At 50.0% G+C, this 23,383-nt stretch overlaps 1 protein-coding gene across 1 annotated transcript; it reads right to left on the bottom strand.

The window, feature by feature from the left end:
* Nucleotides 1-2,224: 2,224 nt before the first annotated feature.
* Dusp5 (dual specificity phosphatase 5) lies at nucleotides 2,225-15,973 on the bottom strand. The gene is made up of 4 exons (XM_036194514.1): nucleotides 15,365-15,973; nucleotides 10,873-11,021; nucleotides 6,586-6,805; nucleotides 2,225-3,710 (listed from the first exon to the last, which is right to left on the bottom strand). Exons 1-4 carry the CDS (start codon nucleotides 15,741-15,743, stop codon nucleotides 3,304-3,306), a joined length of 1,155 nt encoding a protein of 384 aa, XP_036050407.1. The 5' UTR covers nucleotides 15,744-15,973; the 3' UTR covers nucleotides 2,225-3,303.
* Between the last annotated feature and the right edge of the window lie 7,410 nt (nucleotides 15,974-23,383).

Here is a 23,383-nt window from a genome sequence, read left to right as displayed (position 1 = left end):
CAGAAAATCCAGGAAGGTGGACTGAGTCTGAGGCCAGTCTGGGCTACATAGCACATTCTGTCACAAAACAAAAATGAAAGACTGAACTAAAAGCAAAGCATGTCATTGTTTCCTGTAGGTTAAAAGCTTAGTTCTGAACTGCCACATAGCCTAAGAGAGAGAGACAGGCAGTGATGAGTTTCAGGACGCTCAGAAGATGAATTACTAGGAGTTCAGACAGGTACCACTGTTCAGGCTGTTGAAGTTGGGGAGACATTTCCTTAGGGTCCTTGCCATGGATGCATAGGGCTCCAGACACACTCTGGGTACTTGTGTAATATCACCCTCCCATAATGCCCAGCTCAGAAATTAGGGTGAACCTGAGAGGTTTGTGCATACCTGTAGTTGGGAAATTAACATCCTATCCTCTCAGACTCAGATGCGTCTTCACATAAGACAATGCTGGAGGCCGACAGAGCGTGGTTCTTAAACCCTGGAGTTTAACTGACAATAACACTAGCTTGAATCCTTCACCTGGTGCTGGACACCAGAGTGAAGTTGGTCCGGGCAGAAATGGAGGTGTGAACAACAGACTAGCAGGCGTAGAGACAGTCCCAGCGCCTACCCCAGCTGTGGGACTTCACTTGGCCTCCCTCCTCTGCCCCACCAGGACTCACGGGGCTTATGAGCAATCCTCATATGCCAGGTTTAGAGGACTTACTCACCCTGTAGGGGCAGACTTTAATGTAATAAAGCAAGTGACAGCGAGTGGGGTGTGGCTTAGCACAGCAGTCCAGCCTGCAGCTGGCTTCCGACTCCCAGCTGTCCTACCAGGTCCTCTAGCCACTTGGCACCTGGACGAAACTGCAGTGCTTCCAGGGGATACTCCAGGGCTCAGCAGAGGCTTCAGGGATGTGGGACTTGGAGGGTGTCATGAATCAGGCAAGCCAAGCCTCAGTCTGGTTGCAGATTAGCTTCCAAACAGGAGTTAGTGGGAGGTGAGGACTTCCTCCCTGTCCATTGCTCTACACAGAGGAAGACTTACTTGGGTGTGGTAAGGGAGTGACTCAAAGTGATTGGGTCTTCTTGGTCTGGGTGGCCTTCCCATCTGTGGGCTTTCTCAGGAGCCTGTGGACCTTGATTTGGGGTCTTTCCTTAAAGGAAGACAGCAAGGTCTCATACAGCTTAGGATGCTGTGTTTGGGGAAAGCTGGGCTACTCTGCTGCTGCCTTGCTATTTGCCAGCAAAGTGCACACTGGGGTAGCTGGAGAGCTCTTTGGGCCCTTCTGAAGTGAGAGGTTTGGCTGGAAGCATCAGCTGAGTGGGACGGCATAAAAGCCAGTCATTTTCCTGTTGGCCCGAGTTAGGGACCATGCCCTGACTCTGCAACTTAGTCTGTACCAGCCACACAGTTGATTCTGCTTTTTCCTTCCTCCACTTACGCACAGGGAATGACTCAGGAGGCACATGGAGCTTCACTTGGATTGAAACCCACTCACTGCGGGATTTACCTAGGAACTCCAGAGGGAGTTATCTGGGAGAACTAGTTATAAGGGTAAAAAGAGGGAGGCAGGCCATTAAGGGGAACCTCTATCCCTCAACTATCTCTAGCCAGCCTTTCCTGAGTCTGTCGTGTGCCAGGCAGGGCAGAGGGAGGCTGGCCCCAAGCCTGGCACGTGGGTTTTCTGGAAAAAGGGCTGTGCATTTCCAGGACCTCTGAAGAGCATCTAACTCCTTTCAGTCCGCTTCAGGGCTGGGGAACCAGAAGTTAAAGCAGACTGTTAAGGAGAGAGCTGAGGTGGGAGGTCTGGCCACCTTGAGGGCTTTTCTAGCAACATTCTATGTCCTGGCTAAAATCAGAGTCAAGAGCAAACACAGTGCTTCCCATCCACGATACCCCACCCTACCGTTCATTTGGATAAAATGGAGCTGGAGAGATGCTCAAACAGTGAAGTGCACACTGGCTGCTCTTCCAGAGGACCTGGATTTGATTTCCAGTACCCACATGGCAGTTCACAACTATCTCTACCTCCAGTTCTAGGGAATGTGACACCCTCTTCTGGCCTCTGCAGGTATGAGGTGCGCATGTGGTGTAGAGGCCAAACACCCACATGTATAAAACAAAAATTTAAAAATAAACACAGAAAACAGCAAGGCACGCTTTAAGTCCCTGCTCAAAAGGACTCCTTCCTATCCCAAGTCATCACTAACAGGAACAAGTACTTTTTACTTTATGTTATTTTTATTTTGCACTATGTAAAAAAACAACAACAGGCAACATACTGCTTTTCTTCACATTCACATGGGGTTTGGGGGACTTATTGCCTTTCCCCTGGAGAAATAACCTATCAAAGAACATAAGTAGTACCACATTGTAAAAGATGCAAATCCCAGAATCAGTAGTTTGAAGACAACCCCCCCAGGGGCAGGGAGGGGAACAAGTGTCACAATGGACAACACATCGACACACAGAAGGACGCTAAGCTAAGTAAGGACTGTCACTACCACTGACCCAGAACACAGTGCACACCCCTTTTCTGGGGTACTTCCTGTCACTTCCTCAAAGGAGTGACTTTTGGTCTAGGGTCCCAAAACTCTTTGAATGATACCAGAGTTGTTTGAAAGAGAGATACAATGGGACAGGTTCAAGTACGCATAAGAATCCTGCTGGAGTCCAAGGTCATGGAGGAACCCTTGGTGACAAAGAAAACCGGATGGCTCAGCATCTCCTCCTTCAGCCAGTAGCTCTCATGGGACCCAAGACAGAATCTCAAAAACACTTCTGGGTTCAGATTGTCAGGTTCTTCTGCCTTGACGGATCTAGCAGGGGTAACTTTTCTGACTGGGTGGTGACCAGCTTATTCCTTGAAGTGACAGAGACAGACAAAATTTGCCAAAGTTCAAAAAACAGAGTGAAAATTGTGCTTCCTTCTAAATGAACTGGCTTGTCTCTGCCTTCTCCCCTGGTCCAGTGGCATCTCACTCCCACTCTGCTGCGGGTATTTATTGCCTTATGCTTGAAATGAAAAGGCGAGCTTCTTGAGGTGCAAGGATGGGGAGGTCCTGAGTGGGCAGGGTTCTGGAAGTACAGTAACCAGCACGGGCTGTGCCGGAGTCATGGCTTGGCCTTCCTACGGTCCGAGAAGCTGTCCTCGGGGTCAGTCTGAAGTGCGCCTGCAAGCCTGGTGACCACCACCATCTCACTGGGGCAGCGGGACAGAGAGAGGTCTTCAGTATTGCACGGGTTTGAAATGTCCTCGAGTTAAAAAAAAAAAACAAAAATCACAGTTGCTCTTGGAGATTCCCTGGGAGCTGATCCCAGTCTCAGCAGGACGTGGCTGTGGCCACAGGGCTCCTGTGGAGCTCTGCGACTGTGGAGTGGGTGGGCACTGGTGCCAGCGCTGAGGTAGGAAATGTGCAGTAGGCACCCTGCATATCAGGGCTCAGTGTCTGTAAGTGGTCTATAAAGGAGGAGCTGGCTGCCTCCCCTTGGCGGGACGGAGGCTGGGGGGTGGGTGTGGAAGGCAAGATCTCAGATTCATACTGAAGAAGCTGTCCCATGAAGCCAAAGTTGGGAGAGACCACGCTCCTCCTCTGCCTGACGTAGTCGAAGGCCTCCTTCAGGCGGAACTGCTTGGTCTTCATGAGGTACGCCATGCAGATGGTGGGTGACCGGGAGACCCCAGCCTCACAGTGGACGAGGACCTTGCCTCCTTCTTCCTTGACACAGTCTGGAAGGAAGCATAAAGGCAGTAGGTCAGAACTGGACTCTAAAGGCAGGACCAAATGCAGGACACACAGGACAACCTCCGTGACCTAGTGGTCCTCCACTGCACAAGTTCAAGGGCCATGGTCCTCAAGCCCAGCAGGGTTTATACCTACAGTCTATATTCCCAACATCTGAGAGATGAATGGGTGGACCACAAGTTCAAGACCAGCTTGGGCTACGAAATTCCAATGACACATGTCCCCATGTAGGACTTTAATCTGTGAAACTGTTTCCCAGGACAATTGCCCAGATCCTTTCTGAAAGTGACAGACTGGAAACGTCCTGTCTAGAGACAGCATCTTAACTGGTGTTCTAGATCAGATTCAAAGGGGCACCAGAAAATCCTCAAAATCATATGTATTTTTATGGGGTATATGTAATTTCCTGGGTGTTCGAGGCTCAAAGATTGACCTGGACAAACAACTTAGCCTCTCCAGTTCTGACATTAATGGTGACGACATAAGCCCTATCCTGGAAGAGGTCTGCTGGATTCCCTGAGCACACTGTCTTGCTGTGACAGGGCGGGATGCTTGGTGAGGTTCCAGGGTTCTCATCACCAAACACACAACAAACAGTGCCTGGCCACTAATTATAGTCCTGGCTCAGTGACGCTTACTAGACGGAGGACATAAATGGCGTTTGCAAACTCCATCTTGCTCAACAATGGGAGTCACTGCTGTAAAGTTCCCACCATCAGTTAGCATTCTTCTGCTTACTATGACAGAGTGTGTGTGTGTGTGTGTGTGTGTGTGTGTGTGTGTGTGTGAGAGAGAGAGAGAGAGAGAGAGAGAGAGAGAGAAGAGTCCCTCTGTCCCTGCTCTACTCTTTCCAGCAAAACAACTGCTAAAAACAGGAAAGGCTACAGGTGAACACATATCAAATCAAAATCACCCAAAAGGTCTTGCCAATTCCCTCTTGATAGTGAGGACGTAATTAATTACCTCACAGGAAGTTAGATGTAGCTATAACTGGTACTGTGGAAATCCATAGTATTAAAAAAAAAAAGTGAAGGAAAATGTCACTCCTCTTACTACCTTCCACCATGTGCTTAAAGTTCCGGAAGTCTGAGAAGGGCTCTGTTTCAAAGATCAAATTTCTAAGGGGTCAGGGAGGAACCTTTGAGATCTGGACAACAAAACTCCAGAGCATGCCCAGAAGATCCCTGGAGGTACCGCAACTCATCGATCCAAAAGGAATCATAAAGAGCCGGCCCCCAACAAGAGTCCCTGTAAGTCAGTTCAAAGGCGAGACACGCCCCCTTGTCCCTATCCTTGGGATTATGGGGTTGAGGGCAATTACAGAGTTTTCCCTTGCTCCTCCACTGGCTGTGAGCATTTGGGGCCAATGGCACATTCAAGCACCAAAAGGATATGGAATGCACTGTTTCAGAAACGCTTTCCAAACCTCAGGCTCTTGCCAACCACAGCATCCTCCTCCCTTAGAAAGGGCCAGTGCTTATTAGCAGAGGATGTGTCTGGGTTTAAAAAACATCAGGTGCTTTTGAAACGGGACTGTAGGAGTGTGTCCACAAACAGACACAACATACACACCGGATGTGGAGGGAGGTTTCCCAGAACTGGACAGGGGCAGGTTGCATGACCTCATTCTACAGCTATCCAGGTAATTAAGGAACAGCTGAGGAGGGCAGAGCCTTCCCAAGGGCATGAAAAGCCAAGTGTCCCACCCAGAACCCACCACCTTGGCTGCTTCTCAGCCTAGTGGCTCAGGTGACAAGGAAAGCCGCAGCCTGTGCCTCTCTCTGGTGAGTTTGTCAAGACTTCTTATGACACTGTGTGTGGTGAGCAGGCCTTTCCACGTGGCTTGAGGGGGCCCTTAATTGCTGCTTGCACTAAGTAATCACCCTTGTGCCTAACACCTGCCTTTAACAAGACATAGGAAGATGATGTCTCAATCCCAACAACTCTGCATGTTAAAGAGAAAGAAGGAAGAGGTCAGGATCATGAGTGTGTTTGTACATTCGAAACAGAAAAGTCAGGCTAAACACAACGGGGGAAAGAGACCCAGAATGTGAGGGCAACCGAGGAACACTGAGTAACAAAACACCTGAGGGCCCAGGCTCTCTGGGCAGAGGGACGAGAGGCCTCAGTCCTCAGGCTTGGAAAATGACAACTACCTCACTGGGCTTCAGGGATGCAAAAGATGTCAGGTTTTCTGTGCACAAGGCGTGGGGCTGGAGTCCAGCACTATCTTTGTAATCCAGAGTTAGCTGAAAATGCAAAATAAATTGCCTCCAAAGCCATTTGCCAGAACTGTGCAAAGCAGCCGGGCCCTGGAGGCTTGGTGCGTAAGAAGTGCTCCCTCCAGCCTTCTGTTTGCTTTAAAAATAGCCTAACCTACGTAGAAGGAGGCTCGCCCCCTGATCCCCTCCTGTGGAACATCATACACACGCACACACGCACGCACCCTGCTCCCGACTGGTTGAAACAATAACCAGAGCAGCAAAGCACCGCCATGCAATGATATTAATTCATTTATCTCGGAAACTAAAACTCTTAATCATAGGAACTCAGTCCTCCCCTTGCCTTTGAGATGGCTAACGCTCCTGTTCTTGGTCCCAAGTCTTTGGGCTGCATACACAGGACACTTTTCTGGTACAGTGGTAGGTTCCTGATCCCACCAGTTGGCAGGTGGAAGAAAATCAGGGCTTCAAAGTCATTCTTGATTGCGTAGCAAATTTGAGGCCACCCAGAGCTACAGAAGCTGCCATTTTCAAAAACAGATTCCTTTCTCTCCAAGAAGGTAACCATACCAAGATATCAAAAGATAAGAATATATATTCCACTCCAAAACAACGGACGGGGGTTGGCCAAACCTACCGATAAACTCTATTGCTTCTTGAAAGTGGGAGCTAATGTCAGCGGTGTGGCTGTCCTCCACAGGGATCCATTTGTAGTGTAGGTGGGTGGTGCAGGCCTCGGAGGCCCGGCGGGAAACATTCAGCAGGGCTGTGATGTGCAGGTTGGCGAGGAACTCGCACTTGGATGCATGGTAGGCACTTCCAAGGTAGAGGAAGGGAAGGATTTCAACGGGGCCACCCTAGAAGCAGGAACAAAGGACAACCAGGAAATATTGGATTAGCTTGCTCATTTGGGAGAAGAAAAAACAACAACCCTGACCTATCTGTTTCGTAAGGTGGGAGGTTCCCTTTCTGGTTCCCAGGTAGAGAGTTCAGAGCCAGGGCAAGTCAGCCAAAGGTGTAGGTGGCACCTCCATCCCAGCAAACCCTCTACCCTTGTGACTCTGTGACAGCAAAACTCACAGGGACCAGAGTTTCATTTTTTGCATGATCGAGGAGGTTAGAAGTCCTAGCAGCCTTCCCAGGTGGGAAGTGGTCAGAACTGAAAGGGCTCTTGTTTAAGTTTGAACTCTCCCGAGACAACCAGGGAAAGGCATTGTCCCTGCTGGGCAGCTTCTTAATCCACAGCTAACATGGAAAAGAGTTTGACAAAGTCTCCTCCTTTACAGCGTTTTATATCATGTACTGCATAAACCCTGACACACTGTTGATCTACATTTTAGGGATGGTAAAAGTACCATCCCCCACCCCACCCCACCTCCCACCCACCCCCACCCCCGCAAAAAAAGTATGTTTCTTAGAATCTACCTACTCAGAATCTAGACTCAGAAGAGCTGTTAGACCACAGCAGAGGGGCTTCCCCACCCTGACCTTCACATGGAGTGTAGGAGTTGGAAGCTGAGGTCATCACCCACGCCGCAGGCTTCTAGCTCGGAAGCTCCCTACAAAGGCAGAGCCAAAGAGCACCTACCCCCTAAGTGAAACTGAAATGGAGCTCTGGGCTAGACAGATTTAGTAATCTGCACATTTACAGGGTTCTAAGGTGCCAAGCGAAGGCCAGTGACTGTTGGAGCCCCCCATTTCCTGCCCCAGAAAAGGGGTAGGTGGAAATTCTTAGCCAGACCCATAGTAAGGAAAAAGGTAAAGGACCAAGAGATGAGGGTAGGGGTCAGCAGCAAGCACGTCTAAACCCACCCAGCACTCAAGATGTTTAACAAAAGTCAATTTAACTACATAGAAGAAAGTAAGAGAATTTATGTAACCAGCATGGGAACACACACACACACAGACACACACACACACACACACACACTTTTTGAGATGGGATCCCACGTAGCTCAGGCTGGCCTCAAACTATACATAGCTGGGCTGGGCACAGGGTGTAATCTGATATTCCTGCCTCTGACTCCCAATGCTGGCATTTTTAAAGGCATGCACCTCCATACCCAGTTTATGTGGTACTAGAGACTGAATCCAGGGCTTCGGTGTTTGGAAGCCAAGCACTCTACCAACTGAGTTACACATCTACAACCAGCATTTTTATTAGCACCTACAATTTCCACGGCTTGAGATACCTATATTCTAATCTTCAAACTGACCTGTAAGATAGTAATAATGCCATTTTACAGACAGTTACTAGAGGCTCCAATGGGATGAAATTGTGTCAGGGACAGTCAGAGGGAGAGCCAGGACTGAGAACTGTGTGTTCAGCATGAGCGGCAGGTCTTCTGAGTCTTGTTTTGCAGCTCAGAATGAGGAAACAGGGCTAACTCTGTTTTACCCCTCCCTGACACACGGTCTCTGCATGTGCCAGGCTGGCCTGGATGGCACTCACTGTGTGTGTAGCTCAGGCTGTCTTTGAACTTACAGCAATCCTTGTGCCTTATCCTGACAGTGCTGGTATTATGGGGGTGTACCCAGCTTAGATTTCAGTATTTCAGGTAAAAATAGGAAGAAAATACTTCCCTTCTTTCTTGCATTTCTCTAGAAATTCTCTAGTAAAAAGCACTCTGGGTGGAGTCCTCGCTTCTCACAGAGAGGACCTCGGGCAGCTTCTCTAAGCCCTGAATGAAAACTGGGGATAATTTCTATCCTCCTGGGATAATTGGTAAGACATACAGGAATAGTGGCTGCATTATCAACTTGTATATATGCCGCTGCCATCTTCATCCAGCTGAAAACGAGTAAATAGAACCCAGCTTCTCTCCGTGGGGAAGACACCGGGCGGATCCTGACAGCAATCCCAACAGCTCTGGTCTTGGCCTGAGGGCAGATTGTCCCCTGTGCCCAGCCCAACCCAGCCCAGTCCAAGCGCCTCACTGGTTAGAAACTAGAAAAATGGTAGAGATGGTAGACCCTTCTTGAGAAAGAGGTCAGAGGCTCAAGTCTAATTCCATCCTACCTTCGATCAGCTACAGCCCCACCCTACCCCCCTTGCCCCATGGCACCAATAGCCACCCCCCCCCCCCAGAGAAGCAGGCTGGACACTGCCTAAAACCTCTCAGTGCCTGGAAAATGCTGATACACCAGCCTGAGATGCCATCCAATTTCCCCTGCAGCTTGGCCCATCACACCTCTGAAATTCTCTTTCTCTCCTTTTCCGAATCTTCTGATCAACTCAAGAGGAAGACACCAAAGCTGTCAGAAGACTCAGAGGCTATGCCAGCTTCACTCGGCCTCTCAGTGTATGGGGATCCCTAGGTGCATGCTGAAGACACACCAGAGCACCCCACCTCAGTGGGCCAAAGGTCTGCAGAGCGTTCACAACCTGCTGCCAATTCCTACTTCTCTTCCACTTTCTGAGAAAGTGGCCGGACACAATCCCAACACAAACACACACACACACACACACACACACACACACACACACACACACACACGTAGGTGTCCAGCTTAAACACACACTGTGGCTGCAGGTTCATCCCACATGCTGGTTGTTTTTGAAAGAAAACAAATAGAACCCACGACTCTGGCATCTGGCCAGGTTAAGAGGCTTCCAATGACCATGAATCCCATTAGAAGCAAGGCCACCTGCTTGTATTTAGAACTCTGTCTCCAGGGGCTGAGCTTTTCCCAGGGCAGGGAGCTTACATTTTCAGCCATATCTAGAAGGCTCTTTATTAGGCTTTGCTATTGAGGGAAAATTTGTTTTGAGGGAAAGACTGAAAAACTGCTTCCAAGTCATATGTGTAGGCCAAAGGGCAGAAGGTTCTAGGAGGAACTGGAGCAGGGAATTGAAGAGCCGCTGCCTAAGCCTGGGGCTGCTGTGGACCAGCGGCAGGAGTGATATGGTCAGACCCCCCACTGGCCTATGAGAAGTGCCTTGCCCTCTGTGAGACTGCAAGGCGAGGTCTGAGCTCTGGTTTCTGTCAGGCCTGGACTTTTGCCTGCTTTTTCCCCATACTCCCTCATCATTTTATAGGTACCCAGCTTCCTGTCAGTGAGTTGTGCAAAGTATACCATTTTTAAAGGAAAAACAACAACAACAACAACCAAACCCATATGCTTACAGAAACATCTAGCTTTCTAGTACCTCCATTTCCTGGGGGTTGGGGATTTAGCTCAGTGGTAGAGCGTTTGCCTAGCAAGCACAAGGCCCTGGGTTCGATCCTCAGCTCAAAAAAAAAAGTATCTCCATTTCCTCTGTTACCAGAATCTATGAAAATAACACCAGAAACCTTCAGGAGACAGCCAAGGACAGAGGCACAAGCCTACAACCCCAGTCTTTGGGAGGTTCAGGGAGGAGGATCCTAAGTCAAGGCTACCCTGGGCTACACAGCAAGCCTATCCCAAAAAAACAAGAGAGAATGGGGCTGGAGAGATTGCGTGGCAGCTAAGAGCATTTGTTCTTGATTCCCAGCACCCCGTGGCAGCTCCTAACCCTCTGCATGTCTAGTTTCCGACCTTTGCAGGCATGCATGTGGTGCACATACATATATACAGGCAAAAAAGTCACACATATCAAATAAAACAACAGCCATAAACAAACAAACAATACAGGAAGCCTGAAAGTCAGCTCTGAATGTCTTCAGGGAAATTTAAACCAGTATTTGCAAGCTTCCCTGAACTGCCCATGGCAGCTAATAACAATGTTCCCCTCTCACTTCCTCTTTTCTCCAGAAGCTGCCCAGCATCCTGTGGCCCCCGGAACATAGTTAGCTGTGTGTGTACTGGAAGACTGCCCACTAACTCTACAATGGGACCCCGTGGGCAAGCCACAGCAGCGCTCTGAAGAACAGTATCACGAAGAATCAAGCTGAGTCAGGGTGCTGAGGAGGCACAAAGGCAGGATCAGGGACCCACATACCTGGTCATAGGCTGGTCTGTAGGTGACACTAAGAACGGGCTTTCCACACTGGCTGAGGAGGCCTCTCTCACTTTCCATCTTCTCTTGGGAAATGGGCTTCACATCCACACAGCAATCAGGATATTGTGAGTAGAAAGTCTCATATCCCCCTTTAAAAACAAATGAACAAACAGAGGTGAGACAGGAAACTGACACTGGGCTCTCGGACTGTCAGAAAACATCCACCCCGACTGTGTGACAGTTAGCACACACAAGCCTGCTGAAGTAACAACTTCTGAGAAATAAAAAACGAACAAGAGCAAGTGAGCTGGCCCAGTGCGTAAAGCCACCTGCCACCAGACCTGACCACCCGACTCCATCCGAGAACCATGTAACACAGTGAGAGAATCAATTCCTGCAAGTCATCCTCTGGGCTCCACATGTGCACTCCGACACATGCACGCTCAATAAAAAAAAAATGTAAGTAAATAAATGTAATTTATTTTAGAATTAAAAAAAATGGACTTTACTCCCACACCCCTCCCACCCCCCTACCCACACACATCTACAATTTTGTCATTTGGGGCTAGAGAGATGGATAGCTCAGCAGTTAAGAGCACTTATTGCTCTTGCAGAGAACCTGGGGTTCAGTTTGCAACACCTACATGGCATCTCACAACACCTGCAATTCAAGTTGGGGGTGGGTGGGTGGGTGGGGAGGTCTAGCACCTTATTCTGACCTCTTTGGGTTCCTATACATACACGGTACACATACAGCCACACATACACACATAAAGAAATAATAAAGTTTTTAGAGGTCTCTCAATGAGGGACAATGACTAACTTTTTGTGTCTATCAGAAGCAGCTTATCTGGCATCTGGTAAATATTAACCATATCCTCTCAGAAAACAAAAGCAATTTTTTTCCTGTTTACCTAAAACAAAGATGTGAGTATGAGACTCCTTAACTGTTTTTTCCCCTGGCCCATTTGCTCTAGGCAAAAGCATAGCTGTATCCTCTCCCATTCAGAGAAGCATGCCCTTTCTCACTCCTAAGGTCCTAAGGTCCCAGACAAGCCCTTCTGTAGGTCCAACTTAGTCATAAATCAAGTGAATACATTCTAAACCAAATGGAAGAATGCAGGCAGACTTCTGGGCATGTAAGGATGCAGGTATTACATTTCAGTTCCTCCAGAAGGTTCACTTGAGGCTAAAAGGTGTCCTCTAAAGCTGAGGATGGTAGCACATGCCTATATTCTTAGCAGTTGGAGACTGAATTAGGAGGGTTATGAGTTGAAGGCCAGCCTGGGCTATACAGCAAGACAAGAAGAAAGAAGAAGAAGAAGAAGAAGGAGGAGGAGGAGGAGGAGGAGGAGGAGGAGGAGGAGGAGGAGGAGAAGAAGAAGGAGAAGAAGGAGGAGGAGGAGGAGGAGGAGGAGGAGGAGGAGGAGAAGAAGAAGAAGAAGAAGAAGAAGAAGAAGAAGAAGAAGAAGAAGAAGAAGAAGAAGAAGAAGTAGTAGTAGTAGTAGTAGTAATAGTAGTAAAAATGACCAGGTAACAGAAATGCACCCACATCAATGGTCTCCGGATTAGTGGGGAAGAACCGGCGAATCTGGCCTGGGGGCCCATGGAAAGCCAAGGCATTGTAGGTGGACACGTTCTTGCTTAGGGACCTTCTGTTTCACAACCAGCAACCTGAGGTACGGCTGAGAGCCTCCAGAAAACCCAAGGGTTCACTAGCCTCAAGGGTTCACTTGGTGTCAAATCATCAGGTATGTAAGCACCCTGGGGCAGGGCCTTTCATAGAAGCTTCCTTTGGCTTCCTCTTTTGGTACTAGATAGCCCGACAGTGGGGGCTCACTCCTGCAGTCAGCAAATGGTTAATGGATTGCATGGCAGGCTCCAACTCCCTCCCAGGAGCTGCAGCCAATTCCTAGAATGAGTCATCTTGTCATTCTGGCTTCCTCTCTGCTTCTGCCCCTGCCCCTGCCCCCATTTAGTACTCCCAAATCTCCCCTGGGGTCACTAGACAAAGAGCCCACTGGCTCTCTGGAGAAACTTCTGGTCCTCCACAAATGGTTGTGTTCTCTGTCATGAAGAAGGGGAAGGGAGTAGAGGTGAAGGCTTTGGTGGCTTAGCTTCCCTAGGCAGCCCCCTTCCCTTGTAGGAGGCAGAGGGAATGTTACAGATTTACACTAACCATCATAGCCTGGGGAGCGGGGCTGGGGTTGCATTTCCTAGTCAGTAAATCACAAGGCCAGGTCTGGGTTCAACAGTTTGGGTTCCAAGAAACAAAATGACAGGTTTGTGGGCATCTGGAGAAAGAATAGCCCAGGCACTCCCAAACTTGAGGACAAAGCTTTGGGAAGAGAAGCCTTCAGGCCACCTCATCTCTAGGCCTTAAATAGATCGTTTAAGAGCTGGCAGGCAGGAAGGCAGAGAGAGGTGCTGGTTAGGGCCGGAGACTGCTTGCCAGTTAACAAAATGAAACAGGCGAAGTGTCTCAGTGTAGCTGAAGGACAGATAAACAGGGCTTGCCTCTTCAAACTGGGGTCAGGAGATTAGGTCTCTGCCCTCCACCCACTCCCATCGGAGGTGTGGAGACAGACATTCTTCTGTGGTGTCTCATTTGTGTCTCATTCAAATTGCAAGAGTTCTAGCAATTCCTAAGGCTGCTTCAACCTTTTCCAGAGTGAGTTTACTTCCAATGATCACTGTGCTGCCAGAGGAAGAGGCGGCACACAGCACTATATATAAATAAGCACCGGCTACCCAATTGGTCTTCATTTCAGTGGGAGAGGAGGCTGTAGGAAGTGCAAAAGGCCTGGCACCAACATCTGTATGCCACCAGGTCAAAGCCCGAGTGTCCATCTGGACATGGGCTATTTAAGATAAAGGAATTCTCCTCTGCAACAGTGTGAACTTCGGCAGTGTTTTAAGGGTAGCAATTTCTACTGAAATCCCAAATGCACATCACTTTTGAATTTGGAGTTTTCATGGTTTGAAGGAAAGATGAGACTGCACATGCCAGAGCACCTTACAAGGACATCTACCCTTTCCTTCACACAGCCAGGCTGGAAGCAACCGAGTGTTCATCACCAAGCACTATCATGAAGCAACATGGGATGTCTCCAGTTGGGTGAAAGGGGCAGAATTGAGAACTAGAAGGATTCCATTTGTTTAAAATCTATCCATAAGAGGAATTATCTAAAGGCTGACAAGAAATCACTGGTATTGTTTCTGGGGAGAGGAACTAGGTTTTAGGGTCTGAGTACTGACATTTCCTTATACACACTTTGTGCTATTCATTTTCACCTGGATATATGTTACTTCATTTTTAAAAAGTGAGAGACTGCTGCAGAGCTTAGAGAAGGCCACCTCCACACCTTGCAGCTGTCATCCTCTCCTGTTATCTCCCAATGGGATCAACAAGGGACAGTTAGCAAGAGGTGCTAATAGATAGGGAGCTCCTCACAAGCCTCTGGAATCTTCCTGGCCTGCAGTATGTGAAATTCCAAGTTGCATGGCTTTGAAACAGGGTCCTAGCTCACTACACCTGAATTCTGAACCACATGTTCTGGCACAAGCTGTTCAGTCAGAAGAATTCTGGGGCCCTATCCGAGTTCACCTCTGCACCCAGGCCAGGGTTCCCACACTTTTGAGGTTAGGCGGCAAGAGCAGTCACAGGAAATGACCCAGAAATCAATGATGTGGGGTTTGAGAGTAATTCACCCACCCACAACCGGAAGCCAAAGTTATCTCCGCAGCAGGTGAAATGGTCGGGCCTGGAGGCAGCCCTTGAAGGCCTAAAATCAAAGGCCACAGAATCTCCTCCGTATCTCACAGCCCCTGCGGCACCTCTCCTAACCCGGCTGGCCAGTTGGCCGGCTCTAACTGAGGCAGCAGTCCCAGCGATAATCCCCTGCTGGGGAAGAGAGGACGAAAGGGGTGGGAAAGCTGTCAGCTCCAAATTAAGCTTGAGAAAGGCCTAGGATGGGAGAAGGAGGCTGGAGGAAAACAATAAAAAGCAATAAAGGGAGAGGAAGGGGCGGGACTTGCCAGGGTCAAAAAGGCAAGAGGCCCACCAAGACACTGCCTAGCGTACTGTAATCGTCTAGGCGGGAAGAAAGGGGACACCGCGGCGCCACTCTCCCGGGGGAGGGTCTCGACTCGTTTGATCGCGCCAGATCTGTTAAGAAAGATTCCGACCCCCGTGGGTCTGCAAACGGCGCCAGACCGGCACGCGCCCTCCGAAGCACCTTCCCAGCCCACCCAGCCCAGAGGACAGACAAGTTACCAGACGCTTTCGAGGAAAGGCGGGTGGGGAGAAGGAAGCCCCGGACGCTGACGTTTGCAAGGACCTCCCAAGCGCACGTGAAACCCCGGGGTGCACACTCCCTCAAGTTGTGACTTTCTCCAGTCCAGAATCCCTGGGGCCCCCGGTGTCCCGGCACAGGGTGCAGGGGAAGGAGGGCGGGTGGCAAGGGACCCCTCTGCTCCCGGACGAGCTCACCTTTAAGGAAGTAGACCCGCGGGCCGGCGGGCAGGCAGGCCAGCAGCGAGGTGAGCACGACGCGCGCGGCGCTCTCCTCCCTCAGCTTCTGCCAGTGGCGGCTGCCCTGGTCCAGCACGACTACCGCCGCCACGCCGCCGCCGCCCTCCTGCAGCAGCCGGGCGCGCGCCGCCTCGTCGGGCAGCACGTAGCGCGCAGACACCGCGCCGCCCCGGGCCCGCCGCAGCACCACCGAGTTGAGGTTGACGTTGAGCGAGCCGCGCACGCTGGACGCGGCGAAGGCCAGGTAGGGCCGGCAGTCGAGCACCACGCAGCGCGCCTCTGCCTCCTTGCGGAGCATCTTGCGCAGCTGGCGCCCGTCGAGCGACGTGACCTTCATGCCGCTGCCACCCAGCGGCCCGGCGCTGCGCGCCCCACAGCTGCCCAAGGCCGGCGTGCGGGCGGCCGAGGACCGGCGGCCACCCCGCAGGGCTATGGCCTTGCAAACGGTGCCCGGCGCGGGGGGCCGCGCGACGCTCTTCACGCCCCGCGATCTCAGCACCAGGCCCCGCCACTCGCTGCCCCAGAAAGCCGGGGATTCCGCCGGCCGCGCAGCGTTTTATGTGAATGAGTGCGCGTCCTGTGACGTGACTGCCCATATAAGGCCAAATATGGGTGTTTCCCCGCCCCTCGGCGCTGACCACGCCCCCTAGGCGGGGCGTGCGGGCACCCGCCTCCACCCCTGGAGCAGGATGGAGGGAGGGTGTCTTAGTCAGAGCGAGAAAGAGGAAGTGGCGGGCGCCTGCTGCCTCTCTCGGGGGCGCCTAGCGCGGAGAGACTCACTCACACCACACATCACCCGGGACTGCCGGTGGGTTGTCAGGAACGCCACCAGGCCGAGGTGACCCACGCTGTGCGGGAAGAGGAGGGAGCAAATTCGGTTAGAACCCGACCCCGGGCCCGCGGCGAGGCACCCCTGGAGCAGAGAGCGTCTGAAACGAGCCGAAGTGGGGCATGGCTTGGTCATCTTAACGCTGGAGGCTTCTAACACGTTTACTCCACTTGTGTCATGTTTTAATCTTCCTTAACAAAAAGTTCCTGAAAGTAAACAAACAGAATCTCAAGAGGAAGTTGTGAATGGGTGAGACAGGAACGGCAGGAGAATCAAATGGATTCTGTCTCAGAAGTGACAGCCCTCTTCTGTCTCTCTCCGTAGATAAGAATATACCACCAGAGCTAATGAGACCATGTTTCAAACAAACAAACAAACAAGAACAAAACACCAATTTAGGAGCTGTTCTGGGAAGCCTGTCTTGAACCCAATAGCCGCACTATCCACATAGATCCAACAGAGGGGCTCAGTCCAGTAAACTTGTCCAGGTGGCTTCTGGATTTGGGGGGATTATGGTGGATCAGTGTAATCCCAGGCTGTCTACCCCCGCCATTCTTTCTGGAGCTTCATGCTGCCCGCCCCCATTCCCGGAAGGCTAGGTGTGATTCGTCTCTTCTGCAAGTATTTATTGAGCGCTCTGTTAGCTACCAGGACATGTAGGCTGCAAACGCATCTCTGCCTCCAAGCCCTTTGCCAACCATTTTACTGTTATCTTTTGAAAAAAAAAAGTCTGTCCATTAGAGAGGGCGTTATTTACAACTGACATAAGGGAATGGGATTTTTAAGAGAAAGCAGAAATCAATTCCTGAGATCAAATCAATCAATCAATCCCAACAACAGTAATAGCTGGCATTGCTTCCAGGTCATAGCTGTATTCAGTCAAAAGCCCTGTCCTGAGTATACAGTGGCTGGCCTGTGATGCCAGCCTTTGGAAGGGCTATGAAAAAAAGTATCACAAAATCAAGGCCAGTCTAAGTGACATAGACCATGTCTAAAAAACAAAATAAGCAAACAAGAGATGCTGGCCTAATCCTGACGGTGGGGTCACACTGATGGCATAAGATGGTTTTGTTGTCTGGGGTTATCTGCTGCAGCTCCCCCATAACCTGCTCTTCTTCCAGAGGGCTCTGTCTCTGTAATCAGCAGTCTCCACCCACAAGCATTTCATCCCAGGGCCTCACAGATAATGTGGAGCTCCCCAGGGGGCCAGATCTGTGAGGGGCTTGGTGGCCTCACTGTCTGCAGGATTCTCTCCAGCGGTGAGGCCTGGCCCAGTCACAGGCCTCCGGGTGTCTGTGTCTTTTCACCCATGGTGGGTGGCTGGGGTGGGGCCTAGAGAAAGCGTCTCGAGAGATGAGAGCTAAGACAAGCTTCTGAGAACGAATAGAATCCACTTGGTGTTAAGGAGACTATAAAACAACAGACACACAAAATGCCAAGCAACCCAGCACGCTATGCGCGGAGGTGCTCAAATGACTGCTGCAAAACAAGAGAGAAAGGAAGGAAGAGGCCTTCCGTGCTTGCTCGACAGGGAGTCGCTCGGCTGCGCATGGCAGACTCCCTGCCTGTCCTTGCCTCCCCAGTGATGGCATGAACCCTATTTTTGTCTTCTCTTTGATTCATTTCCTTTCCTCGATTTTTGTTTATGTTGTTGACTTTATGATTTGTTAACTGTATTTACTATTATCATTTTTGTCATTGAGGCAGGGTCTCATTTATCGTTTGATTGGTCAGTTCTGTCCCCCCACACACACTTCCTGACCGGGATGGAAGATCAAGCTGTCATTTCCAGCTTCCCAGGATTTTAGGAATCCCCAAGCCCCACCCAACACTGACTTCCCTAAATACATGGTTTTGTTTGTATTTTATTGCATTTCTATTTCTTCACTTTATTGGTCTGTATGTGTGTCAGGGTGCATGTGTGGAGGTCAGAGGTCAACTTACAAGGGAACCTTTCTTTCCTTTCACCATGCGGGACCAAACTCCAGTTCTGAGCCTTCACCCACCATCTCTTCAGCTCATGAAAACGTATTTTGGGTGGTGCTTTCTCCCTGCAAAGCTGCAGGCTGCCCTGGAGGTCTTGATGAAGGCCAGGCCAGGTTGGAAGGGCACCACAGAGCTGTAGCCTAGAGCCCCGAGACCCCCACTCACTTAGGCCCGGTGCTGCCCTGATTTGCCCAGCAGAGATTGCTTGACCGAAGTTAAATTCATGGTGGCTCACACTAAAGTCCTAGGATTCACACCAGCCAATCTGGACTGCCCTCCTTCAAGTGGCCTGGATTACTACACATCCTAATGTAAGAAGGCGTCCTGTTACTCTGCCCTACAGGGCCATTGCCCTAAGCTGCAGGTGCCGCTCTTCATACTGCCCATTTACCTTCTGCCACTGTACTCAGTGAAAACTTGTCCCATTCTTTTTTTTTTTTTTTTTTTTTTTTGAGCTGAGGATCGAACCCAGGGCCTTGCGCTTGCTAGGCAAGCGCTCTACCACTGAGCTAAATCCCCAACCCTTGTCCCATTCTTAAAAATTAGGAAGGATTAAGACATTTGGATCTTATCCGCTGGGCTATAGTGACCTGAGTGGATTAGCATTTGGGGTCATCAGTGAAACTGTTGGGAGAATTCATCCATGAGGTGCCTCTATCTCTTGATCCCACGGACCCACGTGAACCTACACCCACACCCGATATGCAACAGAAGCAGCCCTGGAGGGTGGAGGATTTATTTGAGAGTGGAAGTGGGATCCAGACTGAGGTTAGGGAGAGGGACAGGGGTTGCTACAGGTAGTTGACTTGAGTGCTAAGGACTTGCTTGAACTTGGCAGTTATCACAGCTGTGAAGAAGCCACATGGATGAGAGATTTAGAAAGAAAATGGCCCAAAGGGATGTGATGAAGACCCGAGGGATGGGTGACGCCCATGGGAGGGGCTTCGGAGCTTTCAGTATGACTGGATGGATGGTAGTCCCATTAGATAGAGACCCTACAGCAACAGTTTAGGGATTGGAGGGAAAGAGGGGGATGCTGTGTGGACATACTCACAAGTTAGAGCTTGTTGTGGCTACTCTAGGGGTGTCTGGTAAGCAGTAGGACAGTCTAGGAAGTAAGGTACAAAGGTCTGTCATCGGCCTTGCTGTGTTGTCTCTTCTCTTCCCAGGTCCTGGGACTGCTGTGTAGATCTGTCTTTTGACCTGCCCTCTTCTGTCATGTCATCGGGGCTGGCTTCACCTCACAGCTTGTTGCCCCATACAGTTTTGTATCTAAAAGCTCGCTCCAGAGGTTTAATCCTATGCTGTCATCTTGAAATGTTTAAGACTTGTACAAGGGACCCGACATTTTTCTTTTGCAATTGAATCCCATAAATTACACAGCGCTGCTGCTCGGAGCTGGAGCACCTCCTCCTTAGACCCCACAGGACTAGCTAGCATTCTGTGTCCCACTTCCTAAGCCTTTTGGATCTCTTATCCTCTGGCTTGGTTTTAAGAATGAATTTGAACAGAGAGCCCACCTGCTCTGTCTCAAAACCTTTGATGACATGCAGATAAAAACCTAAATTCCACTGGGCATGGTAGTGGACTGTGAGACAGAGGCAGTCAAGTGTCTGTGAGTTTGAGATGAAGCTGCTCTGCACAGTGAGAACCTGTCTGGAATCAGAACAAATCCAGACGCATCTAACCCCCCCCCCCCCCATCCCCCGTCCCCCGTCCCTGTACAAGGATCCTTCCCCTCCACACAGCTGCAGCCACAGCTCAGTTCTCCCCTCCCCCAGCCTGATACAGAGTGTTATCACTCTTGCCACACTCAGGGACTATCTGATGTCTGCGTGTCCCTCACATGGTGCGGGCCAGACAGTGCTGGTGGAATGGAATTCATTGCTTGCTGAGAGACATGGAGCAGCTGGCCCTTGGGGAGGCACCCAAACAGCAAGTTGGCAGCAACAAGATCAGAGGCCCAGACACTGGGAAAGAGGCAAGAGGAGGATCCACAGCCCCAGGTCTCAGGGGAAGGGGAAGAGGTGTCTTAGACAGGAGAGCCCTAATGGCATACTAGTCCTGCCCGGGCCCTTCCTGATTTGGAACAGGATGAGGGTAGCTGAAGGCAGAAGCAGAATGCTACGTTGAAGCCCCAAGGCAGAGTCTCATCCTCTTTGTTATTTTCTCCAGCTAACTTCAGAGTGAGCCCATGTTTTCTGAGGGTTTCCGACCTTTGTTTGAGCCACATGCTTTGTTCATCAGCCTCCTGCACTTGGAAGGCCTTTGTCAACACTGGGTCTCTCTTTGGAAAACAGCGCACATCGTATTCAGCTAACACTTTCAGGGAGCTCCTGGACTTACGGTTGAGTATATATGGGCTCATTGCTTCCTCAGTTGGAGCCCCTGGGCCTCTTGCCTATCCCTATGTGGGCCAGACAGATAGAGGGAATGGATTAATGAGTGTCCACAGTGCAGAGCTCAGAGCAATCCCATGATGAGCCCAGGGTCTCCACAAGCGCCAGTCCTCCTGGAAGGATGCATTCCCCCCTCAGTCCCCCTTCCCCTGTAATTCACTTGTTTGCTGCACATTGCCAAAGTAGTGCATGCTTGCCAATGAAGTAAAAAATTCAAAAAAGGGAAAAATGAGTGGAATTTTATTTTTATTTACCGGTGGGGGTGGACACAAGCATGTCACAGTACGCATGTGGAGTTCTTGGGGGTTGAATTCAGGTTGTCAGGGTTGGTGGCAAGCGCCCTTACTGGATGTGCCATCTCTCCGGCCTTTGTTTTGTTTTTTAGGGTGCAGCTTCTTCAAGCCAACATATCCAGATCTGACCCTTGCTTTGACCTTAGAGGAAGGAAAGGGGCGCGTTAGGACTCCAAGATCTGGATTGCTATCAAGTCTCTGCTGCTGCCCTGTGTTTAATCGTTGCTCTGCTCTTTACAGTGTGTATGTCTTTCCCTTCCTGTGGCGTCCCCACCTCTTGTCCCCTGGATCTTAGAACTGAACAAAGACAGGAGTGTGTCACTGCTGTGAAGTGGCTCCTTTTCTTAGAACCGGTGTGACTTGCTCACCGTCGCCCAAAACATTCGACAAGTATAACCCCGAAAACTAACACCAAGGAACTGAGTGACCTCCTCTCTCCTGTCAGGAAACTATGCCAAAGGCCCTGTCCTTCACAGTCAGTTCCGCTTCACTCTCTCCCACTGCCCAAGGAGTCAGCTAATGAGCTTCTTAGTCATATCTAGCTTAGTCTCGATCGGCCCTCGGAAGGCAGTTTGCCCAAGAAAAGCGCAGCATGAGGACTAAGTCTCAGCACCCTGTGCTGAGTGACAAAGAAGACACCAGAAGACTTCAGTGCTGACCTGGGAAGGCTGGGAGAAGGGTTGGGCATGGGAGAATCTGCTCAGGCAGAACGGGGGAGAGGCTGTAACCGAAGGAGACGACGCTATCCCACAGGGAGTGGGAGGAAGGAAGCAGCCCTGTGTCATTTCCTGGGAGGATGAAACCTTCTTGGTGGGGGGCAGGGAGGCTCTAGAAAGCTGAGGAGGTGGGGGAGGTTCCATAGAAGAAATGGTACCTGCTGTGTGCCACCAAGCATCACGCATACAAGGCCTAAAAATGTTTATCGCCTTTTCACCTAGTAATTTCACTTCTGGGAAGTAATCTTAAGATCTAAATATGAGGGAGGTAAAAGTATATCCACAGGAGTGTTTATCGCAGAGCTATTTATAAAAAGGTAAAATTGGAAGCAGCCGACACATCTACAAGAATGGCAAAGAAAATAGTGTGTTCAGCAGCTATTGAACGTGACACCCTCAGAAACCGCAAAACACTCCCAATCAACTATGCTAACACGGTGGGGGGCTGGCAGTTTCGGATAACAGTAGCTGTCCTTTATTGTGTGATGTCGTCGACTGCACTGACAGGGTGTTTTCCATAGAGTGTCCCGTTCACGTCACATTTCATCACATCACAGAGTGCGGTCATTGAGCCTGAACTTCCAGCAGTGTGTTCTCACCATTACCTTCTACGGTAGGACCAGAGGCAGGGAGGCCACCCCCACCCCACCCCGGGAGAAAAGCATTAACTACAACAATGGCTCTTTCTTGGGAATAGGAGGTACAAGGAGGGGTAATCTCCCCCACCCCCATTTTTCTTCATTTTCTAAATGACTTTTTAAAACTTTTATTCTTATTATTCTGAGAGGAGTAGTGTGTGTAGAGGAACTGTGTGTGTAAAGGTCAGAGGGCAACTTAGTGAATTGGGTCTCCCACCTTCATCTAGGTTCAAGGGACTACCCATGAGCTCAGACTTAGTGAATTGGGTCTCCCACCTTCATCTAGGTTCAAGGGACTACCCATGAGCTCAGACTTGCACTGCAACCACTTTTAACCCCAAGCCATCCTGCTGGCCCCATTTTCTAAAGTTTTCCTCATGAAGTGGTGACATATTTTGTGTCCCTTTCCAGTTTCCAGTTATTGATTATGCTTGTCATCCCGCTGCTAGATTTCCCTGTCCTGTTGACCTATAGGTCTTGGTGACATTACCATCCTCTGATGCCTTTAATATTTACGTGGAAGGAGTTTAAGGGAAACACAGAATGTATCAACTATGGATTTGGCAGAATTTATTTGCCTTGAAGGACATTTAGAAGATTTCTAAATTTTAATTGATTTATTTGGGGTTTTTGAAACAAGGTCTCAAGTAGTCCAGGCTAGCTTTGAATTCTCTATGTAGCCAAAGATGACCTTCAGCTCCTGATCCGTCTGTTTCCACTTCCCAAATGCTGGAGTTACAAGCATGTAGCACACACCTAGCTTAGAAGGTTTCTAATCTTTCACTGATACAGACAACCCAGCAAGGAGCATGTTTGAACCTCTTTGGATAGAAGGTATTGTTTGCTTTTCACAGAAAAGACGGGCTCTCACAGATTGAGGGTGCAGAAATTTAATTGCTGGATCTGCATGGGAAAAAAAACAGTCACCATCGTTAAAAATGGTGGTCTAGGGTGTACCAGTCGTGTAGTAAACGCCCTGGATTCTATCACCAGGATCCAACGAAAGTGAGGATGTGGTCAGGGGAGCAGTTTCTCTATCAGTATCCCCCTCACTCCATCTCCCGCACACTCCCCTTACATTTCCCCCCAGAGCATTCCTGCAGGCGAACTTACCAG

This window comes from Onychomys torridus, chromosome 1 (assembly GCF_903995425.1).
Source record: "Onychomys torridus chromosome 1, mOncTor1.1, whole genome shotgun sequence".
In the NCBI taxonomy this organism is placed as follows: Eukaryota; Metazoa; Chordata; class Mammalia; order Rodentia; family Cricetidae; genus Onychomys; species Onychomys torridus.
The sequence above is the reverse complement of the archived record's forward strand: the minus strand, read 5'-3'. Positions and strand labels throughout refer to the sequence as shown.

Bases quoted from the DNA above. Each gene is read 5' to 3' on its own strand.
- Dusp5 (XM_036194514.1), bottom strand. From the start codon at position 15,743: ATGAAGGTCACGTCGCTCGACGGGCGCCAGCTGCGCAAGATGCTCCGC. The intron at 6,806-10,872 runs GTATGTGGGTCC...TCCTGCTTCTAG, and splicing joins ACAGACCAGCCTATGACCAG to GGTGGCCCCGTTGAAATCCT. The intron at 3,711-6,585 runs GTAGGTTTGGCC...GCTTCCTTCCAG, and splicing joins AGAAGCAATAGAGTTTATCG to ACTGTGTCAAGGAAGAAGGA.